The 25,026-nt window shown below is 61.1% G+C and overlaps 7 protein-coding genes across 7 annotated transcripts; all 7 read left to right on the plus strand.

The window, feature by feature from the left end:
• Nucleotides 1–254: 254 nt before the first annotated feature.
• On the plus strand, nucleotides 255–3,134 carry LPMP_090360 (DNA photolyase, putative; the record flags this gene model as incomplete). Its single annotated transcript, XM_010705972.1, has 1 exon — nucleotides 255–3,134. The coding sequence occupies one exon, from the start codon at nucleotides 255–257 to the stop codon at nucleotides 3,132–3,134; it is 2,880 nt and encodes a 959-aa protein (XP_010704274.1).
• An 800-nt stretch (nucleotides 3,135–3,934) lies between these two features.
• On the plus strand, nucleotides 3,935–4,564 carry LPMP_090370 (hypothetical protein; the record flags this gene model as incomplete). Its single annotated transcript, XM_010705973.1, has 1 exon — nucleotides 3,935–4,564. The coding sequence occupies one exon, from the start codon at nucleotides 3,935–3,937 to the stop codon at nucleotides 4,562–4,564; it is 630 nt and encodes a 209-aa protein (XP_010704275.1).
• Nucleotides 4,565–8,482: 3,918 nt separating this feature from the next.
• Nucleotides 8,483–8,746, plus strand: LPMP_090380 (hypothetical protein; the record flags this gene model as incomplete). The annotated part of the gene is made up of 1 exon (XM_010705974.1): nucleotides 8,483–8,746. The coding sequence occupies one exon, from the start codon at nucleotides 8,483–8,485 to the stop codon at nucleotides 8,744–8,746; it is 264 nt and encodes an 87-aa protein (XP_010704276.1).
• A 1,122-nt stretch (nucleotides 8,747–9,868) lies between these two features.
• LPMP_090390 (hypothetical protein) lies at nucleotides 9,869–10,396 on the plus strand (the record flags this gene model as incomplete). Its single annotated transcript, XM_010705975.1, has 1 exon — nucleotides 9,869–10,396. The coding sequence occupies one exon, from the start codon at nucleotides 9,869–9,871 to the stop codon at nucleotides 10,394–10,396; it is 528 nt and encodes a 175-aa protein (XP_010704277.1).
• Nucleotides 10,397–11,129: 733 nt separating this feature from the next.
• On the plus strand, nucleotides 11,130–12,524 carry LPMP_090400 (hypothetical protein; the record flags this gene model as incomplete). The annotated part of the gene is made up of 1 exon (XM_010705976.1): nucleotides 11,130–12,524. One exon carries the CDS (start codon nucleotides 11,130–11,132, stop codon nucleotides 12,522–12,524), a length of 1,395 nt encoding a protein of 464 aa, XP_010704278.1.
• Nucleotides 12,525–13,569: 1,045 nt separating this feature from the next.
• LPMP_090410 (hypothetical protein) lies at nucleotides 13,570–19,557 on the plus strand (the record flags this gene model as incomplete). The annotated part of the gene is made up of 1 exon (XM_010705977.1): nucleotides 13,570–19,557. One exon carries the CDS (start codon nucleotides 13,570–13,572, stop codon nucleotides 19,555–19,557), a length of 5,988 nt encoding a protein of 1,995 aa, XP_010704279.1.
• Nucleotides 19,558–20,685: 1,128 nt separating this feature from the next.
• LPMP_090420 (protein kinase, putative) lies at nucleotides 20,686–22,098 on the plus strand (the record flags this gene model as incomplete). The annotated part of the gene is made up of 1 exon (XM_010705978.1): nucleotides 20,686–22,098. The coding sequence occupies one exon, from the start codon at nucleotides 20,686–20,688 to the stop codon at nucleotides 22,096–22,098; it is 1,413 nt and encodes a 470-aa protein (XP_010704280.1).
• Nucleotides 22,099–25,026: the final 2,928 nt, after the last annotated feature.

A 25,026-nucleotide genomic window follows, 5' to 3' on the forward strand; every position in this document is an offset into this window, starting at 1 on the left:
TGTGTGCCCAGCGCACCTTCCTCACCGCGACACGGGTGCGCCGAATGAGTGGCAGCAGCAGCAGCAGCAGCAACGGCACAAGCACGGACAGCTCTACAGAAGCTGCGAGGAATGCCGCTGTGTACTTCGATGGCCCTTCCCTACTGAACGACGACGTGGACAGCGAGCACAACTCACCCTCAGCAGTCCACCTATCCGCCGCGCCACCAGCCCCGCCGCTGCTACCGCCGCCACCACCACCGACTGCATCTTCGATGTCGCCTGTCGAAATCACTGCAGAGGGGTGGGCTGAGCTCCAGCAGTACCTGCACCAAGTTGAAGGGACCGATGTCGAGCTCCTTGGCGCCACTCAAGGCGTCACACCGCCGCTCTCGGACGCAAAGGTTGGCCATGTTGACAAGGCAGCAGCGGTGGCAGAAGACGGCCCGCACAGTGACGGCACCTTTGCAGGTCAGCGTCCACAGGTCTCACCGTCGCCGCCGTTTGTGTCGCCTGAAGATGTCGCTGACCTTGCAACGGATCTGGCGCAAGAGGTGGGTGCGCTACGCCACGACTCCAGCTTTACATCGGCACGCGGCTGGGAGAAGGCAGAGCTAGAAGCGGGGGCAGACAGTGGTCACCAAGACGACGGCATCGAGTACGGAGACGACGCCGAGTGTGATGAGCAGCTGCTCACCTCCCTGAAGGGTCACCGTGTGCGACTGCAAAACACGCCAGACGTGGTGATGCCACCGCTCATCATCCCTGATAAAAAGGGCCACTTGGCGGCAAACACACAGCCGCTGCTGCACAGCTGCGGGGGAGAGGGCGAAGCCTCTGCCCCCACTGCAGAAACAACGAGCAGGAGCTTGGCAGTCACACCACAGCCAGCGGTGCGCCTTCTTAATCGGCACAGCTATCTTGCGGAGCAAGACCGACTGTACCTTGGCGCTTGCACAGCGCCAGACGCGCAGCTGCGGTCGTCTGACGCCATGCAGGCAGTATCACCATCTGCGGGCCCACAGCCTCACAGTCGCTGCATCCTCGTCGTCTTCTCCTCTACCGACCTGCGGGTTCACGACAACCACCTCTTGGCGTTTGCCTCGGGGTGCGCCAGGGCGGCGGCCATCAAGACAGGCGGCCCTGTTTCCGTCATTGGCGTTTGTGTGCTCGACTATCGAACTTTTGCGCAGCCGAGCGTTGTCGGTGGCTTTTTCCGTCAGAGCCCTCAGCGGGCGCAGTTCCTGCTCGATACGGTGGCGGCGCTGCGCGTCAAGCTGGAGGGCACGCTGCATGTGCCCCTCCTCGTTCGCTGCGGTCGGCCAGAGGAGCACGTTCCCCGCCTGGCCGTGGAGCTGGGGGCGATGCATGTTCTCATGACAACTCAGTACGCCCCCCACGAGCGACGTGTGCAGGAGTTGATGGTGCGTCGACTCCAGGCAGGAACGTGGGTGTCGCGCGAAGAAGTGACTAACGAGGCTGTGGTAGCGGGTGCAGTTGGGCAAGTAGCGTCGGCAGCGCTTGACGTGTCCTGTGGCTTCGCAGCCGATGAAGACGATCCCCTGATCGCTGTCGTGGAGCACGCTAGCAGCGGTGCCGGTGGGCAACAGCACCCGTACTACCGCGGCAGTAGCGCGCCCTCGCGCAACCGCACCGCGGCTGCTCTGCCGGAGGTGCACTGTCTCTGGCAATCAACGCTAGTACACCTCGACGACTTGCCGACACCGCTGGCGGCCATGAAGGAGGGCGAGCGGTGGTACCACGACGATGTCACGGTGAGCCTGATCCGGCCGACTGAGCCGTACAACAAGGCGACTGCGCTGCTGGCGGAGCTGCCTCTTACCTGGCAAACGGCCGCCCTGCTGCCCACGGAAGAGGAGCGGTACGGGCGAGTGGGGTCGTCCGTTTTGCGGGGAACTCTACCTCGGCTTGAGGACCTCGGCTACAGTGTCTCTGCCGTCCGCGGGACAGACTTCGCCTTTCAGGAAGTGATCGCCACCCAGTCGTCCCACCCGGACGCCGGCGAAGACGCGGCACTGGTGCGCCTGCAGGACTGGCTGGCGCAGGGCGGCGTGACCTCACTGCTACGCTACGGACGGGAGCGGCGCACTAACACGAAGATGTACTCGCAGAAGCTGGCGCGCGTGTCACCGTACATCGCGCTTGGCGCTCTGTCACCGCGCAAGTACTACGAAGTCCTGCGTGAGTTCGCGCAGGCGAACCAGCGCGATGCATTTGTGCAGCAGCAGTTCCGCGAGGGGTTGCTGCGGCTTTCTCGGCGGGACTACTGGCATTGGATGGGCCTGCGCTTCGGTGACCGGCTCTTCTTCTCCTACGGACCGCACCCTGAGCACACGGACGACGTACCGGACTGGCGTCATGATCTCAAGGTGGTGCAACGGTGGTGCAATGGACTGACTGGCATCCCCTTCGCAGATGCCGCGATGCGGGAGTTGGTGGGGACAGGCTTCGTCGCGCACGAGGGGCGGCAGGCTCTGGCGTGGCTGCTCACCCGTGGCTACGGGCAAGACTGGCGCCTTGGCGCCGAGTGGATGGAGCGCTGCTCCCTTGACTACGACCCATTTGTCTGCTACGGCAACTACGCGTACAGCTGCGGGCTTATGCTCGACGACTTCGGCGAACCTGTCCGCAGCGTGTACTACCTCGCTCATCAGCACGACCAGACCGGCATCTACATCAAGAAGTGGCTGCCGCAGCTATCGAAGGTGCCGCCGGTGTACGTGCATCGCCCACACGTGCTGACGGAGCGCATGCAGGCGATGCACGGCGTGTACCTTGGCAAGAACTACCCCTATCCACTTAAGCTGTGGCAAGGGGCGCAGCGCAGTCTGTCTGCCGCTGAGCTCACTGCGTACTACCCGCAGGGCATAGTGAAAGGACCTGGGTACACGGAAGCACTGCGGTACGGCAGCGCCGTGATGCAGCCCGAGGAGTACAACGCCGCTGTGTCGCCCACGTACGTGCAGCTGCAGGAATGGGCGGCAATGCTGCCAGCCTCCGCCTTCGCAGGTATCGAAGACGACGACGAGAAGGCGAAGCACCTCTCCCTCGTGGAGGTGGCAGCCCCACGGAAGTCTGCCGCACCCGCAGCTGCAGCTGCGGCGGGGTTAACCTTGAAGAGGGTCGTAGTGTAGAAGTGTTCGACCTACCGCTGCTTTCCGCATGCGTCACTCGACAATCCGCCTCCGTGGTGCGTCGGTGTGCCTCTCCTTTTACCGCGTGCTTCGCAGATCTGTGTTCACGCGGTGGCCAGTGAAGGTAAGCGGGAGAACACCTGCGTACCGGTGTATGCGTGTCTGAGGAGTATCGCTGTCTTCTTGGGCTGCTGTCTTTCTGCCTCCACCATCTCTCTCCCCTCCCCACCACCCAAGAGCTCTTTTCATCCCTTCGCAGCTCCACGGCACAGGCCCGCAGAGAGCGCAGGAGCGACAGAGGGAGGGTGTCATCTCGTGGTGGGTAGGGGGGTGAGGAAGGGAGAGGGGTGCGAGGTGTTGGAAGAGCAGGCGAGCCCGCTCCACAGCTCAACGACTAATGAAAAGCGAAAGAAGAGCAACCGCCAGCCCCACTGCAGAAGGTGACGGGGCCCAGAGCGCAGGTGGTGGCAGAGTTTGGTCAAGCTGAAAGGGGAAACGAGAAGAGTGCTGGGCGCATGCACACACAGTTCTGCGGCTTCTACTGCCTGTGCTCCACCTTGATAACGTGAACAGTGGTCATGAGCTGCTCCGTAGAGTCATCGTTACCTGTGCCTCATCTACTTGACTGCCCCCTCCTCACCCCTCCCTCTCTTCCTCCCTGTGTGGTTTATCTGAGTACACTGTATACATACGCCCGCACAGGCTCGCAGACAAGCGCGCTGGTCTTCCTCAGCGTTCCGTTCTACCCTGCACAACACCTTTCAGTGCTTCTTCTCCCCTCCCCCCCCCCCCTGCTAGCCATGTCCGTCACGGCCCCCGCGTCATCTACGGCCCCTTCGCCCTACCCGAACGCATTACAGAGTCGTCAGACCACCGCCGAGCAACGCCAGATCGCCGCCGCTGCTGTGCGCGCCTACCGGGCTACCCTCAGCCAAGAAAACGTGCTTCTGCAGGAAAAAGACGCACTGCTTAGCAAGGAGGAGGCAGAGCGACTCCAGCGTAGAGTTGACGACCAGGCCGCTGCGGACGCCACTGCCACACAGTTTCGCAACCGGGCTTGCGACGTCTTCGCCAGTGTGCAGGGCGGGCAGTGCCGAGACGAAGACAGCGCCATCGACATCTTCCACGCAGCGTGTGACGGTGACGTAGTAGCCCTCGACTCATGCATACGAGGCGCGGCGGACATCAACGCCATCGGGCAGCCAGACCCAGCGCGTTACAATGGCATCCAGTTCAAGCAGCGATGGCTCTTCCGCGCGCCGCCACTCGTCTTCGCGGCCGCTTTCGGACGTGAAGAGGCGGTGCGCTTTCTACTAGCACACGGAGCGGACCCGGACGTGGCATCCACCACAGGGCTGCGCGCACGCGATTATGCGGCGCGGCGCGGCTACGGCTCCATTGTGCAACTGGTGGCCAGCGGTGCGTCCTAGTGACGGGCGGAGTCGGTGCGGTGGTAAGCAGCCCGATGAACTGTCGGTCCATGTACAGTAATATTCAGCACCGCTGCACACACACGCTCACATCTTTTGCTGGGTGTGTGTGTGCGTGTGTGTAGAGGGGCATTCTCCAACGCAGGCACACGCGTATGCTCAGCGATGCGGTGTTTTCTCCCTCGTTTCCTCCTCCTGTCTCATCATGGTGTGTGTGTGGGGGGGGGAGCTCTTTACCGTATGCTGCTGCGGCTTGTATTGACATACGGTGACACACACGCACACACACACGCGAGAGAGAAGGGGAGAGGGGGGAGGTAAATTTGTGAAACTGCCCCACCCCGCCTGCTTCTCCCGACGTCGTTATTGCCTCTCACCTAGCCAATGGCACCCATGTGAATCTGGACTATCCTTGCTTCTTCCCGAACTCACCTTCACACGAGCCCCCCTGGACAGTCTCCCCCCGCTACCCTTCTCTGTCGTGCCTGCTCCCCCCCCCCACCTACGACACACGGGGTGGGGTAGAAGCACAACACGGAGGCACATCGGCATTCACGCGCACGCCTTTTACGCGCGTCGCTGTGGTTGGCGCCTTTTGAGCTCATAGCGCCTGAGCGCCACCCCTTGCACAGTGTGCAGCACACAAACAGTGCAGGCCCAACCGAGAAGCGCACCACACACCGCAACTACTCCAAACGGCGGCACGCACGTCTGCCGCATTTGCCTCCTCTTCCCTTGCGTACCTGTGTGGCCTTTCGTAGGGGAAGGGGGAAGTGTGCATTTCAGTTCAAGCGTGCTGGGCTGCCTCGAGGGTTTGTCATCAGCCCCTCCTCTTCCCTCTCTACTCTCACACCACTCACTCAGAAAGTGAAACGAACCACATGTTTCTTCCGCTGCTGCTGCCTTCTTTTCTCTGTGCACCCTCTTGTGCATATTCTCTCGACAGACAGACACACACACACACACATGCACGCGCATGTACATCCTCACCCATTGGCGCACATGCAACGACACAGAGATACACAGCGCGTAACAGCTGAAGACCGGCGTGCGTCGTGAGCCCTCTTGACTCTCTTCCGCTCTCCTCCTCTCTCTCTCTCTGAAGGTAATATGGCAGTATTGAACTCGTTCATGTCGATGAGTGCGCGCCGAAGACTTGCTCCCCCCTCTGTGCTCTCCCCTCCCCCCCCCCCCGCCTTTTCGTCTCTTGCATGTCGGCTTCGGAAAGCTATTGAGTCTCTCGGGTGGTGGTTGAAGTTCACGAAGCGAAGCAACGCCACCTCTTCTATGAGTGGACGCACACGCACCCACACGCATGCGTATGTACCTGCATATACTCTGATTCTGCTGTCATCTCTCTCTCCCTCCCCCTCCCTCCCCCCTATTGTTTCAGAGGTGAGGACGGGGACAGGCCCGCGTGAATGTCGACCTTCCTCGACGAACGGCACTCTTGGCTGTGACAACATTGCATTGGGCCTGCAATGTGTATCACTGGTGAGCCGCACGTGTGTGAGAGGACTTTATTTTCCGGTGACTGGTGCACGAAGGTGCTAATCTTCCGATAATGGGCATGTTTCCCTGACCTCTGAGTCAAGAGCGTCTCTACCTCTTCTAAGGCGAGACCAGGCGAAACCAGGATAGGTTGAAGGAGATGAGCCATACTTCTCATACCTGTTGTTCGTGGCCATGCACTGGCTAAGCAGGAAAGTACCCTCTATGGAACGCAGTTTCGTATCTGTGGCCGGGATGGAAGTTTCACGCGCAGCCCCCCCTCTCATTTTCGCCTGCGTCGATTCCTCTTTCGTGGAGCAGAGGTTGCAGAGGGCTTATCCAGCTTAGCGCTCGAGCATTCTATCGCGTAACGCACTTGCGAGACCTGGTGCCGAAGGTCAACGTTCTCTCTCATGCTTCGCTATCCTTCGACTCCTCTCCTTGAACGCTTGCGGCACCTGAGTTCTTCTGGCGCGTGATCTCTAGTGTATACACAGAGAAAGCTGAACCTCACTCCTCCGATCGGACGCACAGACATTGAGCGAGGCGGAGCATAGTGTTCCTTTCCCTTCCCTATATATAGAATTAGCTCAGTGGTGAGTCGGTACCAAGACGGTGCGGCGCTATGCTGAGGGAGAACTGCGCCCTTGTGTGAGTTGGTGTCGCCGTTTCGTTGTATTTTTGGCGTCCTCCCCCCACCCACCCCACCCCCCGCACACGCGCCTCCTCTCGGAACTGCCTACCACCTTTGCGCCATCGCGTGGTGTCTAAGGGGTGGCGGAGCACTTTGTACTCCACGTCCTCCCCAATTTCGGTCTCGCCTCCCTCTCTCTCTCGTGTTGCCCCTCTCTGGAGCCCCCCTCCACAGTGCCAACATATCTGCACAAACGTTTTCAATCGCTTTGCGCATATATCCCTTCCTTTCCCGCTCACTCTGCCCACGATCACCGTACTCACCCCGCTCTTTTTGGGGGGGGTTGACGTTTCCCTCCTTCATCCAGCGGGTGGCACTCTCGTTTGCCTCTCACCGCGTAGTCGTCTGCTTTGCCTCCGGTGGCTCATCTTTCCGTGCCTCTGGCATGCCCACATTGCCTCCACCACCTCCACCTCTCGCGCGCCCTTTTCACTCCCTTGTAGCGTCTCTGATCAGCACAGACGCCTCCACGTTCGGATAGCGGAAGTGTAGCGGCGCACTGGTGTGTGGGTGTGTGGGTGTTCATCGGTCACGCAGTGCAGTACAGGGGCACGAGCGTGGCTGTTAATGGCTTGGGAGGGGGGCCGCACGCCATCAACACCAAAAGTTTGTCCTCTCTTCGCTGCCTTTCTTTTGCTCATCCCCCTTTGCCCTGCGCTCCCTCCTCCTTCCCACCACCACCACCACCCTGTGACGTATACAACGTGAAGACTAAGCTCATATGTGACGTGCTCGCCGCGGCGCTGGCAGTGGAAGCTGGCGTGAGCAGCTACCACGACAATCCAGGTCGTGCTGGGGCAGCGGCAGCCCAGGGCATGTCGTGGCTACACACGACATCGAAGCATTTGCACGCGTCCATCGTAGTGTTGCTCGTCCACCAGCGCGATGTGCATTGTAGCTGAGAGCAGAGCAGCTCAGGCGCGTGCGTATACGACCACACAGACGGCGTGTAGGAGCTCTGCCGAGGACGACGAACACAATTGACCTTCGTAGGAATATCCGGGCGGTGGAGGGTGGCGATGTGTGCCTGTGGCTGATGGATGTGGGCGGTGCGGCGTCCTCGCGGGCCAATCAACTCCTAAGGAGTCCTCTCTCTCTCTAAAAGAAGGGAGATCACGAGTACTGCGTACGTGTGGCACGTCAGTGGGGGTCGTATTTTGAGCTCCACCACCCGCGCGTACCCGCCGTGGCGCAGTGAGTGCAGCGCGAGAAGGGGACCGGCGCTGGTCTTGAAAACGCTCGCACATCAAATCCTCCTCCAAGCGGAGAAGGTTAAGGGATAGTGGTGGAGGGAGGAAACGTGCACCTCCTCCAGAGCCGGCCCAGCCCAGTCCCACTCACCACACTGATAGAGCGTCATCATTGCACCTAGCCCACCTCTCTCTCTCTCCCCTACGCCTCCTCCTCTTTCACTCTTCTAACTCACTTACACCTCCTCCCCATTTTTTGCTGTCTTTCCCCCTCCTCAACTCTCTTGTTATGCTTGAATGTGTGCGGATGGCTGCTCCGGAGCGCACCCACCGCCGCCATCTTTCTCCCTGTCACTCGCCCACCCTCTTCCTCGACGAGGGGAGAGCGAGGGGAGGTAACGCGGTCGACGCCAACCGCCGGCGACTGTCACCGTAAGTGTGTGCAAGAGCGGAGTCAAAAACGCAATCGCGAAAGGAAAGGGAGGGGACGGAGCGACGCCGGAGAAGCGAGCGAGTGAGAGAGAGAGAGAGACGCGACCAAACATGGAGGGCAACTTCTATGTATCGGACATCGTGATTGACCGCGAGCTCAACTCCAAGTACGGCATGGCCTACACGAAGTGCCCCAACGAGTCGAAGCGCTACGGACAGTGCATCGAAGCCGGTCAGATCAACCGCGACCTGCAGCGTGATAGCTGCGCCAAGGAGCGCCAAGCACTCCGTGCGTGTGTCTTGAAGCACCTTCGTAATAGCGCTGCTGGCAGCACGGCTTCGTCTGCTGCTAGCGATGGTGCGCAGAGCCAGTGATGGCAACGAAGCAAAACTGCACACAGTGCGCCTACCCACAAGCAAACAAACAGAGTGAGGCGTGTCTACGTGCCGATGCTGGGCTATTGTTGCGTGGTGACCTGCGAGGACGATGGCGATGATCATGGCGGGGGCGTCGGTGGAAGCAGGTTGGTGGCCGTATCGCCGTACGACCTCCTCGCAAAACAAACAACGTGTAGAGCAGGTTTAAAGGATGGATGCACCCCACCATAGCAGCGCCCACTGTGCATCACCCAAGCAGGAAGAGGAGGGAGGTGACTGCGGCCCTCGTTGTCAGAGGGGAGAGGGGGATGACTCGGTGCTTTGTGTCGTGTGTCCACAGTGCATTTCCGCCATTCTTCATTCTCTCGATGCTGTAGTGATACACAACTGTGAGTTGCCCATCGCCTTCACCACCCCCTCCCCCCTCACCCTCACTCCCTCTTGTCATTCGCACATGTTCTCCTCCTCTCTTCCCTCCGCTTTTCTCTGGACGTTCTCGCGTGCGCGTTCGTGCATAGTGGTGGCGACACAAGCGTGCTCTTCTTCACGCCGCTCTGCCACGCGCACACAATACACACACACGTGCGTTGCAGCAACAACTATTAGAAAGCATTGCCTAAGGGGACGGGAGTGCGTGCCTAACACCAGCAGAAGGTAAGCAAGCAGCGGCTGATACGAGGGGTCGCGTGTCGCTGTACCTCCCTTCCTCCCTCCACGTTACGTAAGCCCGCAGCGGCTCTGTCTTGCGCACCCGTTGAGGCCCGTCGCATGTCGTGTCGTCCCCGTCCCGTCTGCACCAGCGGCATTGCTGTCCGCAGTTCTTCCCCTATTGCCTACGCGACGTCGACTGTGTGGCGCGGCCTGGTCAGTGTGGCAGGGTTGTCGTCTGCAAGCGAGGGCCCCTTTCCCCTGTGCCGCCTCCAGAGGCGCACCATGGCGTACTCGACCTTCGATGCAATGCGTCGCAAGAAGTCCGCAGCGCGATCGCAAGGCACACTTGACGGTGCTGGCAATCGCGGCGCGAGGACAACCGACACGCCTTTTGCGCGCTCTGGCGCGCTCTCGTCAACTTCGACGCGTCCGCTGCAGTCCTCGGTGCAACGCCAGAAGGAGGCGGCGATGGCTTTTCCAGAAACACTCAAGAGCGGCCGGCCGGCGCAACAGAACACCATGTCGCAACAGCTCTTCTACGCGAACCCTGCCAACGCCGCGGATATGGCGCGCCAGCAGCAGCTGGACTGGGAGTACACGCAGCACATGCGTGAGCTGCACACCCAGAGAGGCGCAGCGGATCGCCGCTTCTTTCAGCGTGTGACAGACTACCGCGACATTCAAGATGGCGACCCGTACGCGTCTGTCTTTGGGGAGTCCGGCGGTACGCTGCGGCTGCGCACCGCCGCGTGGCAGCGGCAGTTCGAAAAGGAGAACGAAGATGTCGAGCTTCCATACGAGCGCACGAACGTGCTCTCGCGCCTCGCGCCGAACTGGTTTGTGCGGTACTTCGTGAACTTGCGGGACAAGGGCGGGGCGGACCACCTTTACTTCCTGTGGGCCTGCGCCTTGGCCGCGGTGTCCCTTCTGTGGTTTGTTGGGTACCTCTTCTACACCGCGCCCAGTCAGGCACGGCCAACGAGAGAGATCCGCTAAGGAGGCACCGGCGCGCAGTCGAAGGAAACAGAGGCGACAAAGACAACCCACACCCCTTTCGGGTCACATCGGCTACAGACCTTCTCCGTCGAGCCGCACGCTCACGCACTGGTGTGCAAAGCCATGCAGCCCATGAGCGTCAATGCAGAGAGAGAGAGCGCGATTCTGTGCGCAGAGGATGGATAGTGAAGGTCAAGAAATGGAAAGGAAAGGGTACCCCGGTCGGCCTCCTCCTCCCCATCATCCCGTCGCTCCCCTCCCCCCCCGGCTCTGCGCACAAGCAGCGCAGCGCGGCACGCAAGTGTGTGTCGTTGCGGAACGAAAAGTGCGAAGCGTAAAAAGGAAAGTACGGCCATGAGCTCGGAAGGGGGATGCAGCTGTGAGGCACGTGTTTCGTGGCGTCCTCAGTGACATGTCGGCGTCTACGGCCCCCGTCTATGCCTCGATCCGTATGCCACTCCTGGCGCTTTCCCTTCTTCACTGTCGGTCCCTCTCCCCCCTCCCTCTCCCCCTCCCGCATTGTTGTCGCAGTTAAAATAGGCGAGTATTGTCACCCGGCGACGTGCGCCCACACACTCACCCACGCACAAAAACACGACGCCTCTCTCCCCCTCTCTCTGTCCATCCGCCCTCTCTCACTCTCGCTCACGCCACCCCTCCCCCCCCCCACCAAACGCACACACGCACACACACACGCACCCCGTGTGCCGTCACTTCATCGACTACTGCTGTAATGCCTGCAACCTACGCGCTGGCAAAGGAGTGTCAGTTGCTGCGTGGCGATGTCGAAGGTGTGCTCTCGCTCGCTGCTCAACTCCTCCTTCAGACGACCACGACCGCATCGCCTCCCAACGGATCAGCTATAGCCTCTGCGTCGTCATCGACGCCGACCACGTCGTTTATTGGCCCCGTCGTAGGTGCCATCCTCACGGATGTCCACGTCCGCTCACTTCTTCTCAACACGCTGGTGCGCGTCCTCGTGCCGGCGCGGCGGCAGAGGGCACTGCTTGATGACAACAAGTACGTGCACGCAGCCAACATGGCGGCACTGCAAGAGCAGCAGCAACAACAGAGAAGCAATGGCCCAAGACCGACGAACTCGGTTGACGGAGGATCGGACGTGTTGCAGCGATACCGCGTAGGACGTGTTGTCGGTGTCGTGCCGAAGCCACAACCTAAGGCAGCGAAGGTGGCCCACGACGGGAGTGGGTCTGCCTCTTGCGCTGACTTTGCCGCAGCAGCGGCTGAAGAAGGTCAGCAGTGGCTGCTGGCCGTCTACGTTGGCGAGTGTGTCGAGCCGTTTGCCGTGTCGGCCATCGCAGAGGATGTCCTCACAGAGGTGGAGCACCGCATCTTTGTGCAATCAGCCCTGTCCACGAACAGAGAGGAGGGTAGCCGACGTGCGAGTGTGCTGCCGAGTCAGCAGCCTGCACTGCTCTCTGCCGAGATGGCAGTCGTGGTGCAGCAAAGCATCAAGGACATCCGCCTAGCACTGCAGCTGATGCAGACGGCGGACAAGAAAGCAGCCGCGGTGGGTGTGGAGGCGGCCACGCGGCGGCTAATGCAACGCGCCAGTGGGGTAAAGCGGTGGCACGATGCGTCAGACAACGACGCGGATAGTCGCACCCACAAGAGGGGAACAGAGGCGGCATCAGCTGGAGAAAGCAGCAACGGACTCGGCACGCACTTCGGTAACGGGGCCTCGTCGCAAGCCGCACGGGTGGCCCGCCTCACAGAGGACGTGACAGCACGTGGTACGCAGCTTCAGCAGCTCCGCCAGCTGCTTCAGCAAAAGGAGCAGGAGGTGAAGGCCACGCTTCAGCAGCAGCAACAGCAAGAGGCGCGGCACCGTGGCGAGATCGATGTGTGGCGCGCCAAGGTGGAGGAACAGAGCCGCACGCACGAACGGGTTTCGAAGGAGTCGCGGGAGTCGTTAGAGCAGCGCGACCGACTGCTTGACGAGGCGAACACGAAGCTCCGTCGACTGGCCGGCATGGCCACCAAGTACAAACAGGTTGTAGACACCGTAGCGGCACTGCTGAAACGCAGCAGCGGCGAAGGTGGCGACGGGACGGTTATGACGCCTGACGACATACTCATAGCTCTACAAACTAGAAAGTCGCTGTAGCCGCTCGCGCAGTGAGCTCCTTCCCTCCCCCCCCCCTCTTCGTGCTGGCGCATGCGCTTCCCCCTCCCCCCCGCCCACGCGGGTCTGAGCGCAGACTTTCGTGCTTCTCTCGCGGAGCTGGACAAGGCGGTGGTGCAAGAGAAAGTGAGAGGACGGCGACGGCAATGGTTCGTGTGCTTACCGCTATCGGCGCCCCCCCCCCCCCCCTCTCCTCCTCTCTGTCATCCGTGACTTTGCATGTAATTTTGGGGGGGCCTGTGCGTCGTTAAACTCCAACGTGTCGAATGCGCTGAAGGAAGTGAAGGTCAGACAAGAACGAAGCACAAGCCGCGGCCGATCAATCAAGAGTGTGCGTGATTGATCGGCCGCGGCTTGTGCTTCGTTGGCTGAGAAGGGGGGCGCCACCCACCTACGCTGTGTACGCAGTAAATGGTGCATGCGCCCCCACCCCCTGAGAGGAGGTCGAGGAACACCACCAGCGTTTTACCCCACCACCCCCACCCCCACCCTCCCTTCCTCCTCACCTTGTCTCCCCGCCTTATCGTGCAAAGTCACACATACACAGTCATACGCGCAGACACATAAGCACGTGCTCCTACGGGCTTGCCCCCGCTGGCCAACTCAGCCCTGTCAACTCCCTCCACCCACCCGCGCACGGCGGTCCCTCCAAGGCACCCACCTCCACATTGCACATGGGGGCTTCGTCTCTGGGGTCTTTGGTTGCCAAGGCCCATAAAAGGTACTGTACATGCTCAAGGCCCCTGAACCCCCTCCTCCTCCTCCCTCTTTTCCCTATGGTGAGCGCACACACACAGCGCAAGCAGCACGAGCCAGAAAGGTCCGTAGTGCACCGCTTCGTGAGCTATCAGGCACCACAGCACGTTTCACATCTGTCAGTTTCTCCTCCCCAACTGCCTTCAGCCGCACCCCCTCCCCCCTCTCTCTGCCTTCTCTCTCGCCACGCAGAAAACTCAAACAGCCGTGGTCGTGTGGCGCCGTCATTCCTCACACCAACGGATGGTCTAGGGTGTGAACTTGAGCTTCCATGCCGACATCATTGCCCGAATATCACGCGACACTGCAACCAACAGTGGCAGCCGGGAGTGACAGTGGCGTCCTCCTCCCGTACCCCTTTGACCCCTCCGCCTCTGCCGCCTCTACCGCTGCTGAATTAGCGAGAAACTCCGCCCACTGTGCGAGCAACACCTCTATCGCTGTCTTTCTCTTCGCGAAGGAAAAGCTCCTCTTCCGCTATCCCGACACGGACCCCTTTGTCGTCGATGTGGCCGCGCAGGGCTGCCCTTCAACTTCGTGTTCTTCGGCCCCAACGGGGGGATGTGCCGCGTCTGCTGCCGCGGCGGCAGCAGACGCATCGAACAAGAAAGCTGCGGGTGATAGCAACGCCTCTTCCACCCCCGGCACCGCACATACGTCTTCGTCTCGTGACCATCATCGAAGTCGTGGATCTCATGTCGAGCAAGCAAGGAAGGGGGGCGGTGGCGTCGTTGGAGGAAACACCAGCAGCGGTGGCACTTGCCTGGATCCGGACGATGCCAGCAGCGGACAGACGGCGGCTTTATCGATAAGCGGCAGTGGCGGTAGTCGACTGAAGAAGTCACCATTCATACACGTCACCATGACGATGGATGCGAAGGACAGTCATCACCATCACGGGGCCTGTCCGGATCCCAACGCGTCGGTCAGCAGCAGCAGCGGAGGCGTGGCACCGCAGCGCGGAATGCGGCGTCCAGCCTCGAGCTATTTGCTCGGTAACGACCACTTTAGCGGCAGTGGAGGCAGCTTCGGCCACGGACAGTCTGCTGTGTCGTCCGGTGGCGGTGGCACAGCCGCCGTAGAGGGTCGCCGCGGACTCACAGCGAGGGGACTACCTGGTAACACCCCAGGGACAGTGACCCAAGCCCAGCAAACACCCCCTGGAGGCATGCGGCGTCCGCTGTCTGGTGCAGCAGCAGGAGCAGCGGCGGTCTCCTCGTCCACCAGTGGTCCTTCCAACGCGCGAAAGACGAACAATGCTTCCGCTGGGTCTGCGGCTGGTGGCGGCGGTGTTGGTGGTTCGGCATCGAGTGGCAGTCGCAACGGAGCCCTGCAGCAACTGGCTGCAACCACGGGCGCTGCCACATGCGTCGGCATCGCCCCGAATGTCCTCATGCATCTCCTACGTGGGGCTCTGTGTGGCACCACCACCATCAACATGGTCAACTGCACCTTCCTCGTGTTTCCGTTGTTAATAGGGGCTGCCGCGCCGAACGCGGTCAGTGGACAGGACGGCAGAACAGGCAGCAGTACCGGCAGCTTTGCCTCCCTTGATCGTCTACGGTTGCCACACCGCTCCGGTACGGCGCTCCTCGTAGTAGCAATGAAGGAACCAGACACGGACGTTGGCGCCATCACGAACTTCACGCAGTGCTTCGTGAACATCCTGTGTCGCGAGGAACACCGCTGTCAGTACGTGTCCACAGAGCTGGAGCGCATGGAGACGCTGACCAACCACTGGAAGGTCGGCGGCGCTGCGGCGCTGGCGAGCGCTGCGACTGCGCCTGCAAAAAAGCGGCGACCACATGGAGAAAAGGCCCATCAACAGCAGTTCGTGGCTGGAGGTGCCGGTGAGTCTTTCCGCGCCGACGCCAGCGCTGTGACTGCGCCATCACCGCGACTGGGCGTACAGGCATCGCGCGGCAGCAGGCCTGCGTCGGCGTCTGTCTCGCCTGCTTCAGACCGCCGTCATCGCGCCCTCAGTACGACAGAGGCACCGGCCGACAGTGCAAGTTCCAGGGGTGGCGATACAGACAGCAGCGCTGCCTCCTCTGACAACTACGACTACTTGTTTTCTCCTTCCCGACCCGCTGTCCGGCACACACGCGTGCCTGCTGCGGCCAGCGATACCGCAAACGAGAAGACCAATTTGACGAGCCACAGCGATAGCAGCGCTGCATCAGGGACTCGCATTAGTCTGCGCTCTGGCTATATTGAGCAGCACCATCATCATCACTCGAGAGAGTCCTCACCCTCTGCAGCTTTACAGGGCAGCATCTCAGGACCCTTCCTGGGGTGGGCCGATCCGGACGACAACGCGGGCGGTGACGATAGCGCGCATCGTGAAGATGGCCGCGATGCAGATCATGTCCTCTCGCACTCCGCACTACCTTCCAATGGGAGAAGCGGAGAGCACAGCAGCAACCGCCCCGGCGATCCATCTCAGGCTACAGCTGCCTCGTCCCCTCTCACCGCCTCCGCATCGTCGCATTCCTTGTACCAGCAGCTCGCGGTGCACGTGCGGCTAGCATACGAGGTGCTGCGCGTGGCGCAGTGTATTGACGTGTGGAACCGCACGATGCGTGGCGGGTGCAGGGCCGGCAACGGCGCCTGGGGCGGCGCCTTCGAGGGTAGCGTGTGGAGCAAGCGGACAAGTCGCATGACGAGCTGCGGTCGGGGCGCCACCGCTGCATTACGAAAACCGTGCCGGGGCCAATCTATAGCCGCGGCCTACGATGAACAGCAGCAGCTTACCTTCCCTTCCGCTGGCACGACCCTCGACGCTCTCCCAGAGGCACTCCTGATCAACCGCATGTTGTTGCTGCCCACGTCTCACCTCACAGGCGCTGAGCGGCAGGAAGAGGCGCAGAGTCTGCGCTCCGCCTGCTCCCGCATCCACCCTTGCAGTGTGCTGACCATTGAGGCGGACCAGCTCACCGAGCAGCTGCAACACCGCTATCTCGAGGTGATGGGGTGGCGCTACTCCAAGCTCGTTCCGCTGTCGACGGTGTACGCGCTGCTGCAGGCACTGCCGTCGCCGCGACGCGCAGGCTCATTTTATCGGAGTCTTGAACTCGCCTTGCTGGAGGCGGTGCAGCGACACCACGCCCGTGCCGCCGCAGCAGCGGCAGCGGCAGACAACGCCAACACCACCAGTGTGAGCAGCAGGTTTGACGTGGGTGCGACCGCCACCTCGGTAGCACAGGCAGACCTCCGCAGCAGTCGCGAGATGACCGACGAGGGCACGAATGCCTTTCACGCATCGGCGGCAGAGGCGGCGGCCACAACAGCTGCTGGGCTGGACTTCCTCGCGATGGAGATTATCGACTTCCTGCGCGTGAATGGTGCCATCTCTGTAGCGTCGGAGATGTATGTGTGCTTCACACACAGCGAGGTGACTCCGGTGGCATTGATGGATGCTGCCGTCGCACGCCGTCGTCGCCATCGCCTGAAGGCGGAGCGGCGAAAGCGAAAGGCTGCAGCAGCCGCAGTAGGCGCACTGAAGGGAAGCGGCGATAGTGACGCTGCCAGGCATGGGAAGCGCCGCCATCGCCCACACTATACAGCACATGATCTCGAGAAGGGCGCGGGAATAGGCAGCAACAACGAGATGGACTCCGGCTTCGCCGTGATGAGACCCCGCCCGCAGTGGAAGACGATTAGCGAGTCAGCGAGCGCGAGTGAGGGTTGGATGTCGTTTGAGACGATGGACATCGGACCCACCACCGGTGCGTCGAGTGCAATGCCGGGGGCGGTTACGGACCCTTTTGAGGCCGTGTTGGACATGGAGACGGCACCGGCGATGCTGGTGCTGCATATCCTCGAGCGCGTCGTGGACACACAGCAGCACCTCCACCAACGGCAGCAAGAAGAGCAGTACCACTCCCTCGCCGTGATCGGCGGCAGTGAGCGCCGCGAGGAGACGGCAGCGCTAATGGAAAGCACAACAGGATCGCCAAAGACACATAACACGGCGGCGGTGGGTAGCGTCCTTGACCGTACGCCGCCGTCTTCGAGCACTGACGCGAGCGCGGTAGGGAATACCTCCTCCCATGGTGGCTACCGGACCGATGAGCAAGACACCTCGCTGCGGCCGTGGGGAAGCGGCAGAAGCACATTAGCAGCGGTGAACGCAACCCCCTCTCCGTCTCTGCACTTCGTGGCGAGCACGACCGCCATCAAAAGTGTTTCCCCTGCCGCCACACGTTGTCAAAGCAGCACCAGCACTCACCCCATGCCAACATCCGCGTCACGGTCGAATGTGGCCGACACCGGTGCTGCCGCCACTGCGCCGCAGCCGATGTCCCCCCTCACAGTGCCGGGCCCGCTGTCAGTGTACTGTGCGTGGGGCTCGGCATGCCCTCTGTGTGAACTACTGGTGGCACATCCTCAGTGCTGGACGACACGAAGTCATCGTGGCTACACGCTGGGCTATTACACTCTCAATCCCGATCGGCATCGACGTTACAGCAGCAGCCCCGCCATTCAGCTTGCCTTCCCGTCCCTCGACGAGAGCGTCTGCACGTGTGCACGGCACGCCCGCCATCTACGCGACAGCGCAGATTTCACGGCTCTCATGCAGAACAGCTACACCGGGAACGGCAGCAGCAGTCTTCTGCACTCCATGCAACCGTGGTTCATGCGGCCGCGCATGTTCATCACCCCAGTCACAGCTGCCTACGGTATGTCTCCATACGAGGTATTTGAACGCATGTCGTATCACTGCAATCTGCTCAGTAGCGGCAGCGGACACAGGCAGCGGCTCCCGCAGCATCATTCATCGTATTCTCCCATGACTCGCGAGTCTGTCACCACGCCCACGCCGGTACTCGCAGTGAACAACACCAGCATTCTTATCGAGCCCGATCCTCGCGACCCCCTCATCTCTCGGGCCCAGGCACACCCACACGAAACCTCCATGCTCACGACAAGCCATGATGCGGTGGTTGGCAGCGCGAAGGAGCAGGCCCACACTCTCCTGCAGTGCGCCGACATTCCGGAAGCGGTCGCTGAGTACCTTCGCCGCTCCGCCGATGTCATTAAGCAGCGCCTCGACTACGCGCGGCGACAGCTGAGCCTCCTGGAGCGGTATGAGCAAGCGTGGGAAGAGCAAAACACTGCGCCTGCGAGCACATTATCCTTCGCGGCCACGGCCACCTCTGATGCCGCTCTTGACGCCGCCATAGCTACCCAGTCAGCAAGCTCCGCCGCGATGACCGTAGCTGAGCCGGTATCCAGCTCGGCGATACGAATGCCACCCGCGCATTCTGTGGGAAGTGCCGCCAGTTTCAGTGGCACTGCTAGAGGTAGTGGTGGTGGCCCTCTGTCCTCCTCCTCCTCCTCCGCTCCCGTCTCTGCCACAGTAAAGCAACTGGGCAGCTGCGCTGATTCCCTGCCGCGCTCCCTGCGCTATGGTGGCCGCCTGCTTCCCCTGCTCACCGCCCCCAGGCCCCTCTCAAGTCGTGCGCTACTCTTTGACAGCACCACACCGGTCGCAGCTGACAGTGGCGCCGATGCGCCTGTACCACAACGCCAACAGCCGCAGGGGCAACAACAGAACTACACCAGCTCGACACGCACCAACCCGGGTATGCAGGCCATCGCCGGCGCATCCACTGCCATACCGCTCGATGGGGTGGGTAGCTTGCTGGAGACGGAGCGCTCTCTCCCAGTGGAAGTTCTTCTGCAATACATGCTGCATCACGTCATCGCTCTCACTTGGGGGAAACGTGGACTTGAAGTTGACACGCTGGTGCGTCTCCTCGAGCACAACCTGCGCCGTCTGCCGCCGTTGCTCGCGAACCTGCCTTACATCCTGCAGCTGCGCAGCGCTGGATACACAAGCGCATCGGCCGTGGCGGCGTCAGCGAGTGACACAACGAGGAATGAAGCGGGCGCAGAGGCCACGGCAGTCCTGTCCTCTGTCTTCACCACGGTGCACACGCGCATTGCCGCCCCGCAGCCCTCTTCCGCCCCCACGTTTGAGGCAACGCTCCAGAGATCCTCCCACTGCACCTCGCCAGACAGATCCATGACAAGCCCCTACAGCGCCATCTCACACGCCGCCGCCAGTGCCCGGGTCACGGAGGCGGAGATAGAGCTGCTGCAAACCTACGAGGTGCTCGATCAGCTGAGCTTGATGAGGCCTCTGTCGGCGTACGCAACGTGGCCTGTGCGCACGGTGCCGACGCTGCTGCTGCTGCACACAGTCGTGAACGAATTCAGTGACGTTCTCTACGTGGACAGCTCGATGGCGTGACAGCGATGCAGAGCACTGGAGCTTGCCCGTGGCCGCGCAGTGAGGCAGGCCCATTCACCACCACCCGATCTGTGCATGTGTGTGTGTGTATGACCGTGTGTTGTATCACGCTGTTCTTCATTACTGGTCTTGGCTCTCTTGAACGTACAAGCAGTGGCCGTGTCTTGGTTGATTTCCTCGTCGATGGCGGCGATTATTCCGCTCCCATCTGAGAAGCGGCAGTCGTTGAGTCGTAGACGCACCCGCAGTGCACCACCGAGAAGCGGAAAAGAGGCCCTGCAAAAGACGCCAGGGGACGTCGTCTCCCCCATCGCGTCTGTCACGGAGAAAGTGAGCGACAACGACGTGGCGAGGCGAAAGACGGGAAGGAGGTGACTGAGGAGCGACTTCTCTCCAGTGCAGCGCCTTTCTGCTTTGGCTCTCCCCCTCAGCTGTTGCGCCTCCACCTCCCATAAAACACATCCACGAGCACAAAGCATGGCTTGCCTACCTCTCTACCCCTATGGCGCCTTCCTGTGTACTCGCCTCCCCCTCATGCATCTCCGTTCTCTCTCCCATCAGCATTCACACATACGCACCTACACGTCGACACGCCGGCCCGCTGCGTCCCACCCACTCAATAAAGAGCACAAGAACTCACAGTCACCCGTACGTGCGCGCCCGCCGCAAACACGCCAACAAGAGCCACTTTACATGACTTCTCCTCCTCCCCCTCACCGGTAGCCTTACCTCGTGCACGAGTAGTGGAGATCACTGTTGCCGCGAGTACTGCCTCGGCGTCTCGCTCGCGATCTGTGCCCCCGTCGAGTCTCTACTAGGTAGAACTCTGTAGCCCGACCCCCTCCTTTCGCCCCTTCTCTCCACCTGATTTCTCTCTTAGCCGCCGTGTGTGGGCGTATTGATATACCGTGCCGTAGACCGTCTCCCCCCCCCTCTCTCTTGTATCGTCGCAGCCCCTCGTTGGCTCCTTTCCCTTGTTTGCACTTCTACGTTTCCCCCCCCCTCCGCCCTCTCCCCCATTTTTTCCGCTTCTCGATTGCGCTTGAAGCAACGCACGCGCATCATCAACGAGACGACCGAATAACGTAAGGAGGGGCCCCCGTCGAGTCAACAACAGCGCGCAGAAGGATGGACTCATCGTTGGCAGCTGCTGATGGCGGTGGTGCTGCTGCTGTGCGGTCTGGGCTGCATGTGTACTCTCAGGCGCAGGCTAACGCTGCCGCCTCCGGGACCACGGCACTACCCAACAAGGCGCTGGACCATGTGAAGCAGATGTCGCGCAGCCAGAGCGACGCGCGGCGATCGGGTAGCAAGCGGGGTTTTGATGAAGCCACCGCAACGGACAATGTGCAGCAGCGCCGCCAGGATGGGACGGCGGTGCCGAACACCGCGCCAAACCAGGTGGTGGAGGTGATGGCGCCGCCGCCCAAGAAAAAGAAGGTGACGTACGCGCTGCCGCACCAGAACATGGAGGAGGGCCACTTCTACGTGGTGCTCGGCGAGGACATCGACGTGTCGACGCAGCGCTTCAAGATCCTCTCGCTGCTGGGCGAGGGCACCTTCGGCAAGGTGGTCGAGTCGTGGGACCGCAAGCGCAAAGAGTACTGCGCAGTGAAGATCGTGCGCAACGTGCCCAAGTACACGCGCGACGCCAAGATCGAGATCCAGTTCATGGAGAAGGTGCGCCAGGCGGACCCCGCCGACCGCTTCCCGCTAATGAAGATCCAGCGCTACTTCCAGAACGACAGCGGCCACATGTGCATCGTCATGCCCAAGTACGGCCCCTGCCTGCTGGACTGGATCATGAAGCACGGCCCCTTCAACCACCGCTACCTCGCGCAGATCGTCTTCCAGACCGGCGTCGCGCTCGACTACTTCCACAGCGAGCTGCACCTCATGCACACAGACCTCAAGCCCGAGAACATCCTCATGGAGACCAGCGACTCCGCCGTCGACCCCGTCACCAACCGCCAGCTGCCGCCCGACCCGTGTCGCGTCCGCATCTGCGATCTCGGCGGCTGCTGTGACGAGCGGCACAGCCGCACCGCCATCGTCTCCACGCGCCACTACCGCAGCCCCGAGGTCATCCTCGGCCTTGGCTGGATGTACTCCACCGACATGTGGTCCATGGGCTGCATCATCTACGAGCTCTACACCGGCAAGCTGCTCTACGACACGCACGACAACCTCGAGCACCTGCACCTCATGGAGAAGACGCTCTGCCGTCTGCCGTCCGAGTGGGCCACGCGCTGCGGCACCGAGGAGGCGCGCCTGCTGTACAGCTCGACCGGCCACCTGCGGCCCTGCACTGACCCGAAGCACCTCGCCCGCGTCGCGCGCGCGCGGCCGGTGCGCGACGTCATTCGCGACGACCTGCTGTGCGACCTCATTCACGGTCTGTTGCACTACGACCGCCAGAAGCGCCTCAACGCGCGCCAGATGACGACGCATCCCTACGTGCTCAAATACTACCCCGAGGCGCGCCAAGCACCCAGCTACCCCGACAACCGATCCATGCTGCGCCCGCCGCCGATCATGTAGTGCCGACAGAGCGTAGTGGTTGGAATCGCGAGGGGGGACCCTCTTTAGAAGGAGGTGATGGGTGTATGGATGCTTAGACGAGGGCGTTGTCCGCGGGGTCTGCTTCCTCGATGGCTTGTACCAGTGGCGAGTGCTTTGCTATTGTTTTGACATGAGAAGCGCACGACTCGTACACACGCCGACACACACACACACGCACACACACACAAACACAGAGAGAGAGGGAGAGAGCGACCGAAATGGCGGCAGGAAAGGTGTGGCACATGTGTGAGGAAGCGCACCACACCAGGGGTGCCGCGTGTTACGCCGGAGTGTCTCTCTCGGTGGGTCTTCTACACACATACGGATGTCCGTGTGGGCGGCTGGGTGATGTGCCCTACTGCCCTCCGGCGTCGCTTCTCTCTACCGTCGGGTGTGGTGTGATTTGATGAGTCGTGTGTGCGTGTGCGTGTGTGTGGGTGTGGGTGTGGGTGTGGGTGTTTTCTGTGGTTTGTTTACGTTCCCTTAGGCCTGTACGTTGGTCAGCTCATCAGCTCTCTCTCTCTCTCGATCTCTCTCTTGCTGTATCTTGTTGTTGCTGTGTGATTCTTCTCCGCCATTCTTCCCCCATAGATTCATTTTGGCCTCACTGCCATTTTTCGCATTCCCCGCTGTTTCTTCTCTCTTTTGTATATGGGCGGCTGGTACGCGTGTGGGCGTGTGTGCGTGCTGTGATGTCCTTTGAAGTGCAGCGGCGTTATGAAAAGTTTCTCACACAGTCGCACAGACGCGCACGCACCGCCTCTAGCCCCGTTCTTGCTTTGGTTTCGCGTAGTTGTCTGCCTAGATGCTCTCTCCAAGTACCTCTCTGCCTCGTTGTCTGTCTTTCTCTCTCCCTGTACCTCTCTCCCCGTGCCTCTTCCCCCTCCCTCCCGCGACACCCGTCTTTACGTTCCCCCCTCACCATCCAGCCCACACACACCTTTTGCCTTCCCTCCCACTCGCCTTTTCCTTTTTGCTTCGGTAGAGGAGTGAGAAGGCCAGGGGGGCGTGCGCACTTCCGCGTGCGGCGCCTCTGAAAGTGGCGCTGAGGAACTGCAATGGGGGGGACAGCGGGTAGCGGTAGGCCAGGCACCGGGGCCCTCTGAGAGAGAAACGGAAACGATGAGACGGAAAACACATCAAACTAAAAAAAATCAGAAAAACGATGAACTCGTCGAGCGTATGTATGTCTGCGTGCATGGAGACGTGGACGCACCTGGTAGTCATTCCCATCTCCCCTCTGTGTACGGGTCTGCTCGCACCCCCCCCCGTCAAGCGCTACCCGTCAGCGTTTCTCACTGCTGATGACCGGCATGATATGAACGACGTTGATTGTGTGCGTAATCGCTCTCGTTCTCTCTCTCTCCCTCGCCTGTGTAGCATCTGCGCCTCACCCGCGTGTGAGGACTTGATCGAAGCTCCGCGCGGGTTCTGCGTTGTACGTCTGTGGCTGAGCCTGTGTTTGGGGGTGACGGTATACGTGTAGAGGGCAGATGGCGGAGAGCGGACGGCACTGCGCTTTTTTCGCGTTAGTTTCTGGGCGCCACTTCTTCACCACCTCTTCTCCGTATACCCTCACCCTTTACTGGGTGCGTGCTTTGTCCTGATGCCTGGGGGTGGGCGGGTGCTGACCTCGGCAAGCGTGCTCCTACCACCCCACTCCCGCGCTTCTCGTTTGCCTGGGGCTGCTCGATTTGTCTTGCTAGTGCTCACCTCCCTTGTTCTGCCGCCTCTCTTTGCCTCCCCTCCCCCCTCCCCCACACACATATATATTTATATATTTATTTATATTTTTTTTCTCTCACCCCCTTTCCCCCACCACAAACCCTTCACATGCCTCTCCTGGGACGTGTGCATTGGTGGCCATTGCACCTCTGGCTGCCTACCCTCACGCACGCGCATGGGTTCACGAGAGCCTTTTTGGCTTTGTGGCTTCGTCTCTCGTCTACACTTGCACACGGGCGCAGACGATACCGCCGCTCTTTTTAGATAACTTCGATCACACTGAACCGCTGCCTCTCTCGCTGCCTCTCTCTCTTGCGGACGTGCTCACCGACTCACTCATACACACGTGCCCAGTCGTGGATGCTTCGCTGCGTAGCAACCAAGCGCCACACATACGCCGAGCACAAAGCAGAAGGATACAGCTGAACGTCCTGGCTTGTCAAGGACATTTGGCTCTTCCGCTAGCGCTTCTTGTCGACCGCTTCGTTCTCTCTCCCTCTCCCCCCCCCCTCTTCCACTGCTCGACAGCCCCTCTGGACGCACCTTTCCTATAGACGTTGTCTTCGTAGCGGTGCCCCCCTCCCCATCAGGCTCATCTCTCTTTCTCTTGCTACGCTCGCCCATTTTAATACTTGGCGCGCTTTTCACCGCTATCCCCACCACCATCGCTGCTGCGGCCTCTGTTGTGGCTCTGCGCTGCCACCACCACCACCACCACCACCCCTCTCTCTTTGGTTGTTTGTTTTTCCTTCTCGAACACTTTTAGATCTCTCAGACGCACCCACCCACGCACACACACAGTTGGAAATACCGCCTTCCTCTCTCCCTCCCTCCCTCCCCTCCCCCATTCCCCCCCCCCTCGACTCTCTCGACTGTATCTCCCTTCTCTTCATAATGGCCTACGTGCACACCCGCCTGGCACCTGTCACGAACATCATCAACAATGCCTACACAACGACAGCGGGGGCGCCCATACTGCGCAAGCCAGAGATGACGCCGACTGCCTCTACCACCTATGCTAGTAGCAGGGAGGCAGCTGTGTCCACCAGCCACGGTGCCTCAACGAACAAGGTGACGGCCACCGCGTCGGTGATGGTGACTAGCCGTGGCGAGGAGGCTGCCGGCCGCCGCTCCGGCAGCAAGCGCGATCACGAGGCATCCATCACGACCGACCAGAATCCT

The sequence above is a fragment of the Leishmania panamensis genome, assembly GCF_000755165.1.
Source record: "Leishmania panamensis strain MHOM/PA/94/PSC-1 chromosome 9 sequence".
NCBI classification, from domain to species: Eukaryota; Euglenozoa; class Kinetoplastea; order Trypanosomatida; family Trypanosomatidae; genus Leishmania; species Leishmania panamensis.